This window comes from Leptinotarsa decemlineata, unplaced genomic scaffold (genome assembly GCF_025532065.1).
Source record: "Leptinotarsa decemlineata unplaced genomic scaffold, Ldec_3_MD MMD2_tig00000008_RagTag_RagTag, whole genome shotgun sequence".
Lineage (NCBI taxonomy): Eukaryota > Metazoa > Arthropoda > Insecta > Coleoptera > Chrysomelidae > Leptinotarsa > Leptinotarsa decemlineata.
This window is the reverse complement of record NW_027412537.1, coordinates 7,858,943-7,874,441: the sequence shown is the minus strand read 5'-3', so window position 1 is coordinate 7,874,441 and position 15,499 is coordinate 7,858,943. Positions and strand designations below refer to the sequence as shown.

General features: G+C 33.7%; 1 protein-coding gene across 1 annotated transcript in view; it reads right to left on the bottom strand.

Moving 5' to 3' along the window:
* Nucleotides 1-2,045: 2,045 nt before the first annotated feature.
* Mid1 (calcium-permeable channel component Mid1) overlaps nucleotides 2,046-15,499 on the bottom strand; it is a 228,157-nt gene continuing 214,703 nt past the window's right edge. Inside the window, exon 3 of the mRNA XM_074170961.1 lies at nucleotides 2,046-12,162. Within this exon, the coding sequence (XP_074027062.1) occupies nucleotides 11,795-12,162 (368 nt within the window). The 3' untranslated portion in view covers nucleotides 2,046-11,794. The remainder of the gene's footprint in view (nucleotides 12,163-15,499) is intronic.

The following is a 15,499-nucleotide window of genomic DNA, read 5'->3' as shown; positions in this document are numbered from 1 at the left end:
GGAGTGAGCCAATCCTGGAAGATTTTGCCAGAAGTCCATAACTCTTCTTGCCATCCAGGTGTTAAGTGTTTGTTTGGCAAAGCCCAAAGCGATGCCAATGACAGGTTATGGTCCAATGAAGCCGCTTGCAGGACCCTCCTTCGCAAGAGAGTCAGCAGCTTCATTGTCTTCCAGGCCAGTATGGCCAGCAATCCAGACCAGAGACAATCTGTTTAGTCTTCCTATCGAGGAGAGTCTTTTTTGGCAGTTTGCTACCAATTTAGACGTTGTTCGGTAGGAGCCAAGAGCTTCCAACGCCGCTTGACTGTCCGAGAATATTTTTATTGACTTGTGAGTGAGGTTGGATTCTTCCAATCTCTCCGCACGCAATTTAATAGCGAAAATTTCCGCTTGAAATACAGTCGCATAAGTTCCTAGGCAGGTAGATAACTTTGTCCTGTGTCTGCGACTCAAAACACCTGCACCAGAACCGGAAGGTGTTTTTTTGGATTCATCTGTGAACCAACAACTATCTGCTCCTAATATTTCCTTCTCCCGCAGGATCCAGTCCTCTCCACTCGAGAATAGTACTTTACAAAACAGTTGGAGACATAAAGTCAGAGGTCATTTCCAGAATGCTGTGACTTCCAATGTCAACCAACAGTCTGTTTCACTCTGCATTGGATTGATTTGTGCAATAGGCAATGTGCACAAGTCTGTATGCAGTCCATCTAGTCTCTGTTTCCAGAAAAATGTGGAGAGGAGGTAGATCTAGAAGGATCTCCATGGCCGCTGACGGTGTGGTACCGATGGCACCACTGATAGCCAGACAAGCCAGAGCCCTGTAAGCCCTGTAAGCCAGAGAGCTTCGCTTGGGCCGTTTTCTGTAAAGCCTTCGAGCACCAAGCAATTGCACCATACGTGATCATTGGTCTTACAATCATCACATAAATCCAATGGATTTGTTTGGGACCTAAACCCCAAGTTTTACCACAAATCCTTCTACATGTCCATAGAGACAGTCTGGCTTTGTGTAAAACTTTTTCCAAGTGAGCGTTCCAGGTGAGTCTTTTATCAAGGGCAATGCCAAGATACTTCACCTCCGTTCCAAATGGAATGACCACACCATTGAGGGAAAGTGGCGTTAGATCGTCCAATTTCCTTCTCTTGGTGAAGGAGATTAACACAGTTTTGCTGGAGTTGACAGATATCTGCTCCCTCAGGCACCAACTGTGAACAACGTCCAACGCGCTCTGGAGGATATTACAAGCTATCCTTCCCGACGTGGAGCTTGCCAGGATCAAAAGGTCATCTGCATAAGCTTGCAGATCAACTTTTCTTCTGTCGAGGGCATCAAGCAGACTATCCACCAGGAGCGACCACAGAAGGGGAGATAGTACCCCACCTTGAGGGCCGCCCCTGGTAACCCTGAACCTGATAGCCTCGCCTTGAAGAGTCGTAGTTGCAGTTCTGTTTACTAGCATGGCATAGATCCAGCCAGTTATGGTCGATTCTATACCCTTTCTAGCCAGAGACAATCCTATTGATTTAGGTAGTGCATTGTCAAATGCTCCTTCAATATCAAGAAATACAGCAATCGCAATCTGTTGAGTACCTACTTGTATTGCGAAAATTGCGAAGTGTAGTGCGAAATATGCCTGTATCAAAAATCAAGGATCTTCTTTCAAAAATGACTCAAATACAGGGATGTCTATAGATGACTTGATATACTATTAAGATATCTTTTTTTTGTTTTGAATATTTTGCATTGATTTTTTTATATGAAATGCGAATTATCAGCGAAAGAACTGAAAAATATCCCTTTGTAATGGAAATATAGCGAGGTTATTTTAACTTCATCATACCAAATATTGAGTTCACATATAATGAAATTTGAATACATTTTTGACAGATTATTGTCATATTTATAGTTCAAACGTTATCAACTGATGAAATGCAACAATGTAGCATTTCATACAGAAAACCTAGAAAATAATTGTCATACAACTAAAATCTCCCGAAATGTTCTTTATTGTCAACTGTACTATCAACAACATTAAAGAGTACTAGTTTGAATTGTTTATTTCATCGTTTTCAATATTATAATACTTTTCACTAATAAAAAAACTCTCAACCTTAAATCAATATTTTTGTGACTTATACAATAGGTTTATATTAAATTCCTTCAAATTAACTTAATATCTATACATATAACGTTTCCACAAAAATATTCGATAGAAGGAAAAATAATTTTCTTTCGAAATGTTCCTGCTGATCATTTCCGTTAAAATGGAACGTTTAAATGACAACTACTATAGTCTGACTCTGCCACTGACTATTGAAAACCTTGTCCCCAGTTATAGCTTTCAAAAATGAACATAATGCAAACATAATGCTTACACTAAATTGTACTAATATATTTTTCGCGAAAATCATCAATTCCGGATAAAATAAATGTTCATGCGACATATATACATACGGGGGGCCATAAAAAATCTGGTCGTACCAGTCAAATGTCTTATAATAATCTTATCTATTTTATATACACTAACAACAACTTTATATTATATAAAAGGTATTCTCTATGCATTCAGTCATTTACAAGTATAGTTACATAGACGGAAAACATAAGTAACATATCGAAAGGACATCCTGTTCACACATTATAGGTAACGCAAGAGATTTGATAAGTCCAACAGTGTAACGTGATTTCTATAGTTATTGATAATTTGAGTGTTCAATTGTTCATGATGTAAAACAGTTCCAGCGGAATTGTTATTACTAACATATACTGTTTCTAGACGTTAGATGAATATGTTACTTAGGCATCATATTTTGTTAAATTAGGTACCTATGATCTATTCGTGCAGATTTGAAAAGAGCCCTTTTCCACTTTCATGTACTTATCTGCGCTCTACCTATATATGTATACTAAGTATGAAAAATCACATTTTTTCTAAATTAAATAAAAATATATTTACTATCATTCAATATAACAACAACAATGCTAACACTAGCAACAATAAGTATATATTTTCAAATTTTAACAAGTACAACAATGCAAAGCAGACGTCTTTAGGCATTTATGTTATACCGAGTTCTATAAATTCTTTCAATTATTGCAACAAGTTTCAATTGTTTTTTCTCTCATAAGTCTATGCGAGTGCCTTATTTTGCTGATGGTCACTCTGTTTCTGTATTTACAGACAATTTGAAAAGATCAATCTGGATATCTGTTTCACTGTAAAATTCAGTGGGTATATGTCCACCTTTGTTACTCACTTGATCTGAAATCAAAATCCATTTTGCATTGTTGAAGGCAATTCACATTTAGTATTTATTTATTGAGCTACAATAATAGAATATAAAGCTTGAAAAATTTAATACTGAAATCATCACGAATGGTATCATCTCACAAATTATACCAGAGCCACATAACACAATAAACATACTTATATTCATAACAAATACGTTCAAATTATGGCGCTTACAAATCGGTACTATATATTTTTGTCATGGCAGAGTCAGATTATTTGCATTATTACCTTTAATCCAACTTGAATGAGAGGATACAACTGATAGCCGGAGCAATATTTGTTGAAAATGGTCCGAAAATGTTAAACCATTCAATCTCAATATATTTTTGAAGGAAACGCTTATTTTAGATTTACACGTTTATTTTTCAATAGGATATGTTCGAAACTTTCAGTAGGTAAAATATGGTCTTCTATGGAGTATCAATATTTCATAGGTTGAGGGGAATATAAGTCAAAATACAATTTGTTTTCGATGTAGATACATTTTTTTTAAACATACTGCATTTTGGACTTTTGGCAGGATGAGTTATTATGCTTAGAAATGCTATGCTTGGCAAATGTAAAGAACCCCATGTTTGTTTTTTATACTATTCATAAACAATCTAACCTTTTGAATGGATTCATCTACACGTTAATTTGTCGTTTCATTGAAAAAAATATAAAGGTACGAAAAATCAATGCTGTGTTTTCAAATTTAGCGCTTGTTATTTTGAGTACTCAATAAAGTAAATCTCTCAAGAGCAGTAAAATTCTTACCATGGAGGTAGTAAAAATGCAAATGCGCTTACTCATTCCAATTTTTTTCATCAATTGCGCTTAAATGTTCACAGAATTTTTATATATACTTAGTAAATGTCAGAATGTCCAATATCCTTTCAGATCAACGTCAATCTGTTTGAGGTTTGGTTGAAACATTGAAAGTTTCAAAATTAAATGTATTTGCTAGAAAATACCTGTACCACCTCAAAGCTCTAAAATTTTGATGAACTGTGGAAGAGAAGTGGGGATGAGTATTTGGTTAAAAATTGAAGTGTTCACTATCCTGTCGGAAGTTATTTGGTATATTTGAAAGACATGAAGACAATTTCTAAATTTACTTCTAATAGTGTAAACCTCCCAGGATGAAAAATGTGTTGAAATAATAAAAACAATTTTAAATAATAATCCCAATTTCCATTTTGAGGAATTTAATTTTTATTTGAAAAGCAGAACGTAATTCATCAGTCACTCTCAAGTCACGTAACAAGGAACACAAATTATAGTGGATGACGTCACATGAACTCCATTACTACTTTTTTCATTTAACTTCACTTTATAATAATTTTTGTGTAATGTCCTCGAACTTGCCTACTACTTTCTTCGTCAACGATTCTAAGAACTTTTGCCATGATGGAAAGTTCATTTATTGAGGTGAATAATTTAAATTTGCTGAGAACTGATTGTTCTACGAATACAAATCATTGTTGCCAACATGAATAAAAAATAATAATATAAAAAGTAAACAATATTATCAAAGTCTACATCTAAATTACTTTTACAAAATTGCATAAATGTCAGTAAATATGGATCACTGTAGACTGCCAAAAATTATAAAGAACTCGCCTTTTATTCAATATTACAAAAAAACATACATCACATAGCATTATTCGTTTAACAGCGTTTCAGTGACAAGTATAAGCGTTTTGGCGCGAAATTTAAATTATGATTTAAATTCTCAACGTATTTTTATTCATTTTGAGACGTAGAAACATAAGCACAGTTTTGAAAATCCGTGTTTTGTAAAATCAATACTTATAAATGTGGATGATTCATTCAAAAGTCTTTAGGGAAGTGAAATATTATTCCTTGAGATTCAACGATTGAAATGTATTAAAAAATGATGGTGATTAGTTGTTTTTCTGATATAGTTTTTTGTGGAACTGTGTGTGTTCTGCAAAGATTTTTAATTCCACAAAAATGTATGACATTAAGAAGGCAATCTGTCGAATCGAATCTTATTTATTATTCAAAGTTTTACATACAGAGAACATGACTGAAAATCTGCATTTTTTCGAATAATTGACAAAGGAATGAATATATAGTTTGAGCAAGCCGTCTACTGATAAATTTTAAAGAACTTTGAATATATGCCACACATCGTTCTCCTCAACCTGAATATTGGAAAAAGTCATCTCTCGTAGTACGAAATGAAAAAAAAATAAATGCTGGTTTCGAAAATATCCGTATCTTCATATTTCGTAGAATTTGCAGAGATTTCTAACGAACACGGCTAGTAATATGACACTACTAGCGACAATCTCGCATTGCGGACGAATCTAGAACTTTCTACGTAGAGTCGTTCCCAATTATATACCATATTTTTATATAATATTTTTGACTTCTGTACTAAAATTTACGCACACAAACAATTTCACAATTTTCTTACTGTTATTATGGACCTGGCACTTCGTATAACATTCTGATTTAGGTGGTATAAATACAAAATCCAAATTGCATTTCATGTGCATGTTTTCTGTGCATTATTGAGTATATATATATTCATCAACACCCAATTGGATTGATAAGGAATAGAAAATCATAAAAATGACTTATACATTTATATTTGCTGTTTCAATACGATTTATTTTTAATGAAAGGTGGTGTTTCAGTTGAATTTATGTAATATATTCAAGACAAAAGGAAGTTGTGAATTTGGGTGATAATACGTATATACTCGTTTTGACTTTCTGAAAAACTGAGACAGAAAATTTCAGTTTCAAATGAAGAGTGGTACTCTGTTTTGCCGAGTTACAATTTCCCATTTTTCAATAATTATATCGTGGAATGATACAAATTTACCCTGGTTAAAATGTCCTACAATTATAAACTTTCTGATTCATGAATACTACTCTTCATTGTCTATTGATCAGAATAACAGTTTTGAATCAGTGAGAATAGTTCATGATTCAATTTTAATGTAACATTCTTTCTGTTGAGACAAAATTATTGATTTTTGACATTTCTGTAGTTTTAAATATGCCCATTCTAGGATTTTGACCATTCCATGAAGTATGGTTTGACTGAAAATTGTGATGATTTCACATTCGATAAAATATGAATATATCAATTGAATTCCGAAATATTCGAATTCCTTGAGAACGAGCTAGCCTCTGGTTGGTATGTTGTTTCAGAAATATGAATTTTAACCGTATCTTTCACTTTACTTTTCTGAGGTTTCATCCACAAACTGCTTCACTGAAGATTGCTGTTTTCTTTCTTGAAGTTTCACGTTTTGTTGAGTGATAATTTCGCTTATACCTCGTAACACGAATTTTTAGTTAGTTGTTCATAATTCTACAAACATTGTGTGGAAGAGTGCGTTATGAAAATTTCATTATACAAATAGAAAAAAACCGAATATTTGACTTTAAACTTACAATTCCTTACAATAAAAGTAAAAACATATGTAAGTACATTCAATTGCCATTTGTTATGGGCAATTGAATTCATTTGTTACTCTCATTGGGGCTTCGAGATTACTTCAACTTTGGGAATGATTTTAGGTGGTGTTGGCAACCAAAAAGTCAAAGTATACACTAGTCAACCTCCAAAAAATTTGTTCCGCCATATTTAACAATTAAGGAAAATCGCAAAAAAGTACAGTCTTGACTAACAATTAAAAATCGACTGCACATAAAGTTAAAGATGCGAATTATTAACGTACTATTGGAATTAGACATATTTCATAATTATAACTCGAAATCAACGTTCAATAATAGAAGAAAATGGAAGAAAATACCCCAGTATCATTTCTTGAAACAAAAATATCAAGAGGAATAGACCAACTTTTGAAAGGCGACGAGAACCACACATTTTCCGTGAGAATTTGAAGTTACATAATATTATGAACACAAATTGAACATTAATATGAATTCAAAACACTTTATTGAACATTAATATGAATTCAAACACTTTATTAAACCGAACTACAAGACATTTCTGGGAAAAACCAACAGCCCGAAAAGGTTCATCGAGAGAAAATTCTGCGAATGAAACATTTCTCATAGTAACAGCAAGAAACTATAAAATACTTATTCAGGTACAAATGTAATAATGTGGTGATATTTCAGATTTTGAGATTTTGATTATTTTACATATTCGACCTTATTTTACAGAAATATTCCTCAGTGAAATGATGCATTGTTATCGCATCATCTACTCAATTTGATAAAAGAAATGTGAAAATAATCTTTATTGTTTCACACCTCAGGTATGTATTTTTTCCTAGGAAAAAATACTATTGATGAATTTCTGAAAGATTTTTCATTTTTCCATCTCGTGCTTTCTCTGTAGTTATTCCTAAATGTCGTTCTGAACTGTACCTAGCTGTTCAGACGTGAGAATGCTAAGTTTTTGTTAATGGTGTTTTGTTAATAATGGTTATTCAAAATCTTTCATAGTTTTTCTTACAGAAATGTGATTCAGTGTAGCAAATTAAATTAAAGAAATAATCCTAATTCCGATAATGATAGTTATTTAGAAAAACTTCATGGCGTAAAAGTTTGTAAAGTGTGGAGTCTGAGTAAAGTCTGTTGAACATTTTTCTACGTTCAAGTGACTGGGAATATTTGAAAAGTTGAAATTGAAAAGGAAATATTTTTTGAGGGATTATTTTTTGCATTATACCAAAACTGTGAAGAACTCTCAAAGAAGTAATTGTGATGAAGAAGTAGGAAGCCGAAAAGTTATTTCATAAATTATTAAATTACACTTTTTTTAAATTTTGCAATGTAGTTTGGTGAATCATCACTATTCTCAATCATAAATCATGTCCAATCTCAAAACTGTTTTTCTGAATTCCATTTTGTAATTTGGAAAAAATTGTGACGCAGGTAAAGTTATCAGTTGATATGAAGTATTTGTGACGTTATATATCGTTGACGTTGTTAGTTCTTCAAATAACACTATTTGTATCACTAAGCACTCACGTGATTTTGGCAGTCGAACATTTTTGCACAAAACTGAAGGATGGTGTTCTAGTTAGTCGTAATTTGCTACAAGATCAGTTCAGTAATTTTCGCTACATTCCAAATGAATTACAGAATCTCACATTAAACAATTTTTTAAATATCTACCCTTCCACTTCATTATAACTGAATCCCCATGCCAAATTCAACGCACTTATTCATACAGTAAAAGGCTGAAGTTACAAAGAACTAATAAACGACTGCTGTGGCTGTTTCAAGGTTCATTTGTTTTCAAAATTTATAACATTTCTGCAAGTAGTATCAATAGAAACATTGAGTCTGAAAAATAATCTGTGATTTTTCTAGATGGAAACTAGAGAACAATAGTAATTCGCCTCCAAGTTTTCTGTCACGTCTAGAGAAAAACCGATTTTATATGGACGGAGAGGCCACATTATGAAGTAATACAAATAAAGATTCAATTCAGGCCAGATATCCACTTGAAACTGATTTCTGTATGTAGTTTGAAAATGAATTATGCGATGTTCATTAAAATTCTGGTATCAAGGCTAGCCTGTGAATCTTCAACCCTGTGTTACTACATTATCACTGAGAACTAAAAATAAATGAACTTACATCACTCCTGTTTCAGGAGTAGTTATTGTGAGTTATTTTGAAAAAACCAACTTTTAATTTGCTTGAAATTTTTTTGAAAATAATTAAAATACTAACATCTCTTCTATTACATTAACTGGTAACATAACCTTGCAACAGCCATAAAAAATGAGAGTCAGCCAATACCAAACTCTTTCTGAATTCAAAACAAAATGGTACACGAATGATTTTCTGTGTTTACTAACCATATAAAAATACCGAATAATTGACAAATTTGTCGGTATTTCTCTGACTCCACATCGAATGCAGTCCTAGACAAATTCTATGTGCCTGTATATTAATAATTTCTCTAAAAAAATACCAAACAGCCAATCCGATCTGTCTGTGTAGCACTCATCGAAATTAACCAGTATTTTGTTTAGCAACTGAAATGGTAACGGATTTCGCAATATATGATCTTGAATACTCTGTACATTCACATTCAATACATAGTTATTACATATTTATCAACAACGCGTGATAGAAAAAACGACTTTACAAAAATACAAAAAAGTTACACACAGTAAAATGTTTCAAAGCAATTAAAATGTGTTGTGCGTATTCATCCTCCAACAATAATCAAGTGATATATTCTCGAATATACCGACAGGTCACTTGGGCGAAAAGTATTTTCATAGCCAACATTTTCATTATCCTGTCGATATATTTTTCGACATGAAAAAATACTGATTTATTTTTATAGATATATATTAGTGAGAATTAGGTAGAAGTGTTTACCTTTCAAGGAATTTGAACACATTTTTTTATGATAAAAACTTCATGTGAGCTATACTGTAGTTTTGAATGGCCTGGTGACCGGAAAATTTATCAGAAATTTTGGATCTACGTGAGGTGAGGCTTGTAAAGACGTGATTTTGAAGTTGAATTTTGATCCAATTGACCATATCCAATAACATTGGTTGTATAAGTTTCGGTCAGTGTTTTGCGTTTCATGATTTGGCAACACCACGTTTGACAAAATGATTTTGTATTTTGGGTATTTGACATCTATATAGACGTTGAAATTATTCATCTTATGCTGAGGGAAATCTGTAAAATGTTAATTCACTTTTCTTTGAGTTGTTACTACAATACAGAACAATGCCAATTACCAATGTGTTTATATTATTGTCAGTTAAAGTACTCATGGTCAATGAAATGATTTAACTCATATAAAATCTATATATCTACATAGTATAGTATGGATATAGTATTTACGCCTCCTCTTCACAATACTATGTGTCAAATAACAGTGTTGCCAATTATGAAACGCCTGAAACACGTACAGTTATTATTACGAGAATATGGTCAAGTAATTATAGTTTTAAAACTTCTACTGCGTTTAACAAAATGAATAGTTTTTGGTCGTATGTATATTGCATGTGAAATTGATACATTCTATGAGAATGAACTCATTGTTAGTTGGCATTGTTGCGAATTGTTTTGTAGTTACGGAAAAAGGATTGTGAATTACCATTTTACAGTGCTATATGACCAAAATATTGAATCATTTCATTCATCGCAGCAAAATTAAAAGTTTTCTCGATATTAACAGTGTATTTCGAGCACGACAGAAATATGTAACAGATTAGGTCGGCAAAAATAACATTCGACAGACGCGCGCAAAACGAAGTAGTATGCGTCGAGAAGTTGGCAACACTAGTTGATTAATTTTCAAGTGACAGTTGACGGTTCAATCTTTGGTTTTGACACATTAACTTTCAGTTAAGATACATTCTATGACAATAAACTGATTGTTAGTTGGCATTGTTGCAAATTGTTTTGTAGTAACGGAAAAAGGATTGTGAATTAACGTTTTACAGTGCCATATGACCAAAATATTGAAACATTTCATTGGATGCAGCAAAATTAAAAGTTTTCTCGATAATAACAGTGTTTTTCGAGCACGACAAAAATGTGTAACAGATTAGGCCAACAAAAATAACATTTGACAGACGCACGCAAAATGAAGTGCGCCGAGAAGTTGGCGACACTAGTTGATTAATTTTCAAGTGACAGTTGACGGTTGAATCTTTGGTTTTGATACATTAACTTTCAGTTAAGATACGTCAGTTTTGGTGCGCTTATTATCAGTTCTCGGGCGTAAACTGTCAATGAAAGTTTCTCAGTATGTAACAAATTGGGTAGAAACGTAACCTGGCAATTTTAAACGTCAAAAAGTAACATTCTGTTACTAAAGTAACGCCAATGTTGAAATGATGTTGCCAATGATGAAACTGAGTCTTCTGTTGATCTCGTGAAGGGCGTTTTAGTGCAGGGGAAATTCCTTCGCTTTCCTTCAGTACTTTTATGTTTCAAATATATTTGGGAAATTCCATGTTTTCTCGGTACTTAGAAAATATAACTGAAGATAATTAAAAACTTTTCTCCTTTTGTTTAAAAGTAATCGTTGACGTCATTCAGAAGAACGAGTATATCAAAAGATGTTGCTTCCTCGAACTGTTAAAGTTTTTCTAACTTATTTTTATTCAGCAATTATTACATGATCAATCCCAGTAAATGCGGCATTCTGCAGCACTCTATTATTTTTTTTTCGGTTGAAATTTTAATGAACCCAATAGTTTTAGTTTTTTTTTACTTTTTGTGGTGGGTGATAGGTATTCATTCAATATAAGTCGCTAATTTAGAGTTTTTTCAAAGAACAAATATAAAAAACAAATATTCAGAAACACCAGAACTATTTGTCGTTTACGTAACGAAAAAATCAGTTAGATATGACGAACAATATCCATCAGATCCAATTAATTCATCGACCATTTCCGATCACCAGACTATTCAGTATCGTTCTGAAAAAATTGAGCAACATGCGTCACCACAGACAGACCTTTTTGGGCCAACAGGTATCGGAACACATATCACCTAAATCTCCTACAAATTCTATAAGCACGAATGTCTTCGTTCGTTTAAAAACCAGTACATCGTCCGAACACTGTATTCGCACATAACCAACAAGGAAATCAGTCTGTCTGTCTGTATCAAAGTTATCAACGCGGTCCATAGGATAAACACTTTGTTAAAAGTCCGTGATGACGCGCCTCCACTAGAGGGCGCTGTCGTCAAGTTGGGGGGCCGCCCTGGGCAGTGTTCGCACACGTTGAGAATGTCTAGGTATCGCCTGCTCCCTTCTTCGATGTATTCTTGCGCTGCCGTTCCCCTGCCTGGTGATCCGCAATACTTATAGCAGCAATCGGCGCTACCACGAGATGACCTCAGCTTCTGCTCGCCCGTTTCCGGGATGTTCGGGTCTGGAAAAGTGAACGAATGTCAACTATTTACAAGTTACGATTTTTTTTAATAGTGTATCAACACGCGTTCAATTATTCTAAGTTTTCTGAGAGATTAGTATAGGCTACTCATCTAACAAAACTTTGTCATCGGCATCTCCAAAATATCATTTGTGGTATACGTTGACATGATGTCTATCAGAGACATTCCTTCGAAGAAAGTAATAGATGTCTCTGCGTAAGATGTCTATACTTAATATTCAGGTAATATCTATACCATTGTCTAAATAGTCTGTCAACCTTATGGCCAAATAATTGGATGGCGATGGGGTTGATTCATAGATGGTGCTTGCGTAGTTGAAACCCAAGTAGGGAAGTGGAAAATGGAAGGTCGGTGAGAGAAAAGGTGAAGGCGAATTTAAAAAAGATGTTGACAGATGACACATCATTTGTCACATGAACCAGACTAAAGCAGTGTTGCCAACAGTACTATTTTTACGGTACACGCACCATGATTTAACTTGGTGAACTACCATATAATACCGTGAAGTGCAATTGGTTTATATTCGACTGTGAGTCTTCAATGCATTTGATAAAACAGAATATGGGACTGTTTTGAAAGCAACTAATGATTAATATCACAATCTCTACAAATTTATTCATTGCCAGGAAATCTGGAAACATCACAAACTTTACAGTTAGTATTAAGTACACTCATAAGGTTTTTACCAACATCCCCTTCAGAATACACATAAAATTCACTTCTAGCTTGTCTGGATTTTGAGATCTTTCGATATTGCTGATTATAGGTACCATGCAGCATTCAGTATCATCATTTTCTACATCTCCACTAACTAACTGCAGAGAAAGAATTTTTGGATAATTTTCCAAGAACTTCTGGCATTATTAATTCGGAAAAAAATCATTTTCATTTTTACGAATCTCAACTGAATACTTTACAAGCATCGATCAACTGATACCACAAAAAAATATAATATGTACTCAAAGCTACTGAAAATTAAATCTATTTCCATAGTGATTGTTAAGTATATAATGAAACATTATATAGCATAAGTTTTTATTAAAGGTATGTTGGTAATACAAAATGGAGTGATCTCTGAATAGTCAAAATAAACCGCTATGATCATACGATGTTCCTTCCAACCAATCACAGCCTTCTGTCAAATAAACCGAGACCAATACACCTGCTTTCCGAGACCACTTTCTCTCCAACCTCTGTGACATGAGTATGGTATGATCTTGACTCAAGTACCGTTAACAGTGTGTTTCATTTTTACCAATGTTTTCCCTAGTTTGATGAGATTTCTAGTGGTGTAACAAGATATCTTACAGTGATAACCTCACATCACAGTAAATATGGTTCATCCTGCAAAAGTTGTAACGAAAATCAAAGTTGAAATACAATGAGATGAATATATCATTCCATCGTTCTCGTTTAGGTGTTGGGTCACTTTACGGTTGGATTTTTTATTATGTTTCACGGAAATATGATAGATGGCTCTCAGGATTGCATCATATGTTTTCTATATTATCTCTGACTCTGTCTATTAGACAATAGTAAGTAGTACGACGTAGCACCGTTACAGAATTTGCGAAATATGTGTTTTAAAACGAAGACTGTTGTCAAGATATAGTCCCAAGTTTTTTGTAACTTCTTTCGAGGGAAGTTCTGTTCCATCTATTATGAGGCCAGATCAACGATTTCTCGGCGCTGTTCTACCAAAGAGCATGACGTTAGATTTAGATGCATTAACAGATAGGCAATTATAGTTGACAAGGATAATAACATATCGACATCGGTATTAGTTTGCCATAGGACCTTGCTAATTGAATTCTCGTCGAATTCCGTGTACAGCTGAGTATCGTCGGCATAGTTGCATGGTTGCAAATTGAGATGTGAATAGAACGAATAAGAGAGGGTCCAATATTGAACTTTGAGGAAAACCGTTTTGTATTGAATCAGATTTTTCGTTATTATTCACAACTCTTTGAAAACGATCGCAAAGGTAACTTTTTAGCAGTGCTACAGCATGTATTTTATCAAATTTGGATTTTTAATAAACTATTTGCTTTGTGGTAATTTGCGAAACTATGTTTGCTGGCAATTTTTGTGATTGTCAGGTCCAAAAAGTTAATCAAACTATTGGTTTCGAATTCTATTGTAAATTTTATGTTTTGGTGAATGAAACTGATGTGTTGGAGGAACGATTATAATTGTCAATGTTTACCTGTGCAACAAACTAAAACGTCGTCGACATATCTGTAGGGGACTTAGAGGATTACCCAATTTTCTACGATATTGTTTGCGAAAAACTTTGTTAGCTTACAATCGCTTAAGAGTGCAGGCGTGTTTATAAAATCAAGTTTCAAAAAAAATAATTCTATGTGAAATGTTAGATGAATATTCATGGCAGAAAGTCAGAAGTTCAATAAATTGAATATAGACTTTGAAGACTTCCCTAAACCAACCACCAAAAATCGATTTCTGCAAAAAGAGCTGAATAATGTTGAATAACTGCTTCAGAAAATTTCATGAAAAAAACGTTAATTTGCGTATTTCATTTTGTGCCTACGCTCCTAAATATCCTTGAGCCGGTTCTGCAAACATTCAGTTAGGGCATCTCCGACCCATTCGTTCAGCGTTTTCTCATAAGAACGACTACGATTCCGTAGAGATTTCACGTAGCTCGTGTGGGTCGTGAATTATTGATTGATCTTTAAGCCGTTCGAGGGTCTCCTTCTCGATAAAGTGACAGACGTGAACCGCAGATATAGGTGGCAATCTCTATTACCATCCAATCATACGGACGTTAAGATTGCGGGGACATTTTTTTCATTTCAGACGGACTCGGGTGGATGAAGTTGCGTTGTAAGGCAAGATTCTTGATTGGATTTAGGTTACAATCGCCCCTCGGGTGTTACTATGGTTCGAAGGTTTCGGAATAGTACAGTGAAATTAATCCAGATTTCACTTAAAACCCGATTGAGAAAAAGGTTGAAACTAAAAACTGAAAATATCGAACAATTTCATAGAACTGTTTTTGTTTCAATTGTGAAATAGACTTTGACAATTTTCGGCGACGGGAGACAGATTGGAAGCTGAAATATCGACAAAACTCATTACCATTGAGAAGGTAAATAAAATCCTTCACGGCAGTTTTTTTTTTCAATTTCGATTTAGTTCAGGAAATTTGGTTACATGTTGGAAAATTTTAATTTTTGTTCGAAAAGTTGAAAATGCCCAAAACTTCAATAGATCCTGAAGTTCATGAATCATTAGCCAAATGTACTACCCAACACACAACTTAGGACCTTTATTCCAAGTACGGAGGAAAAA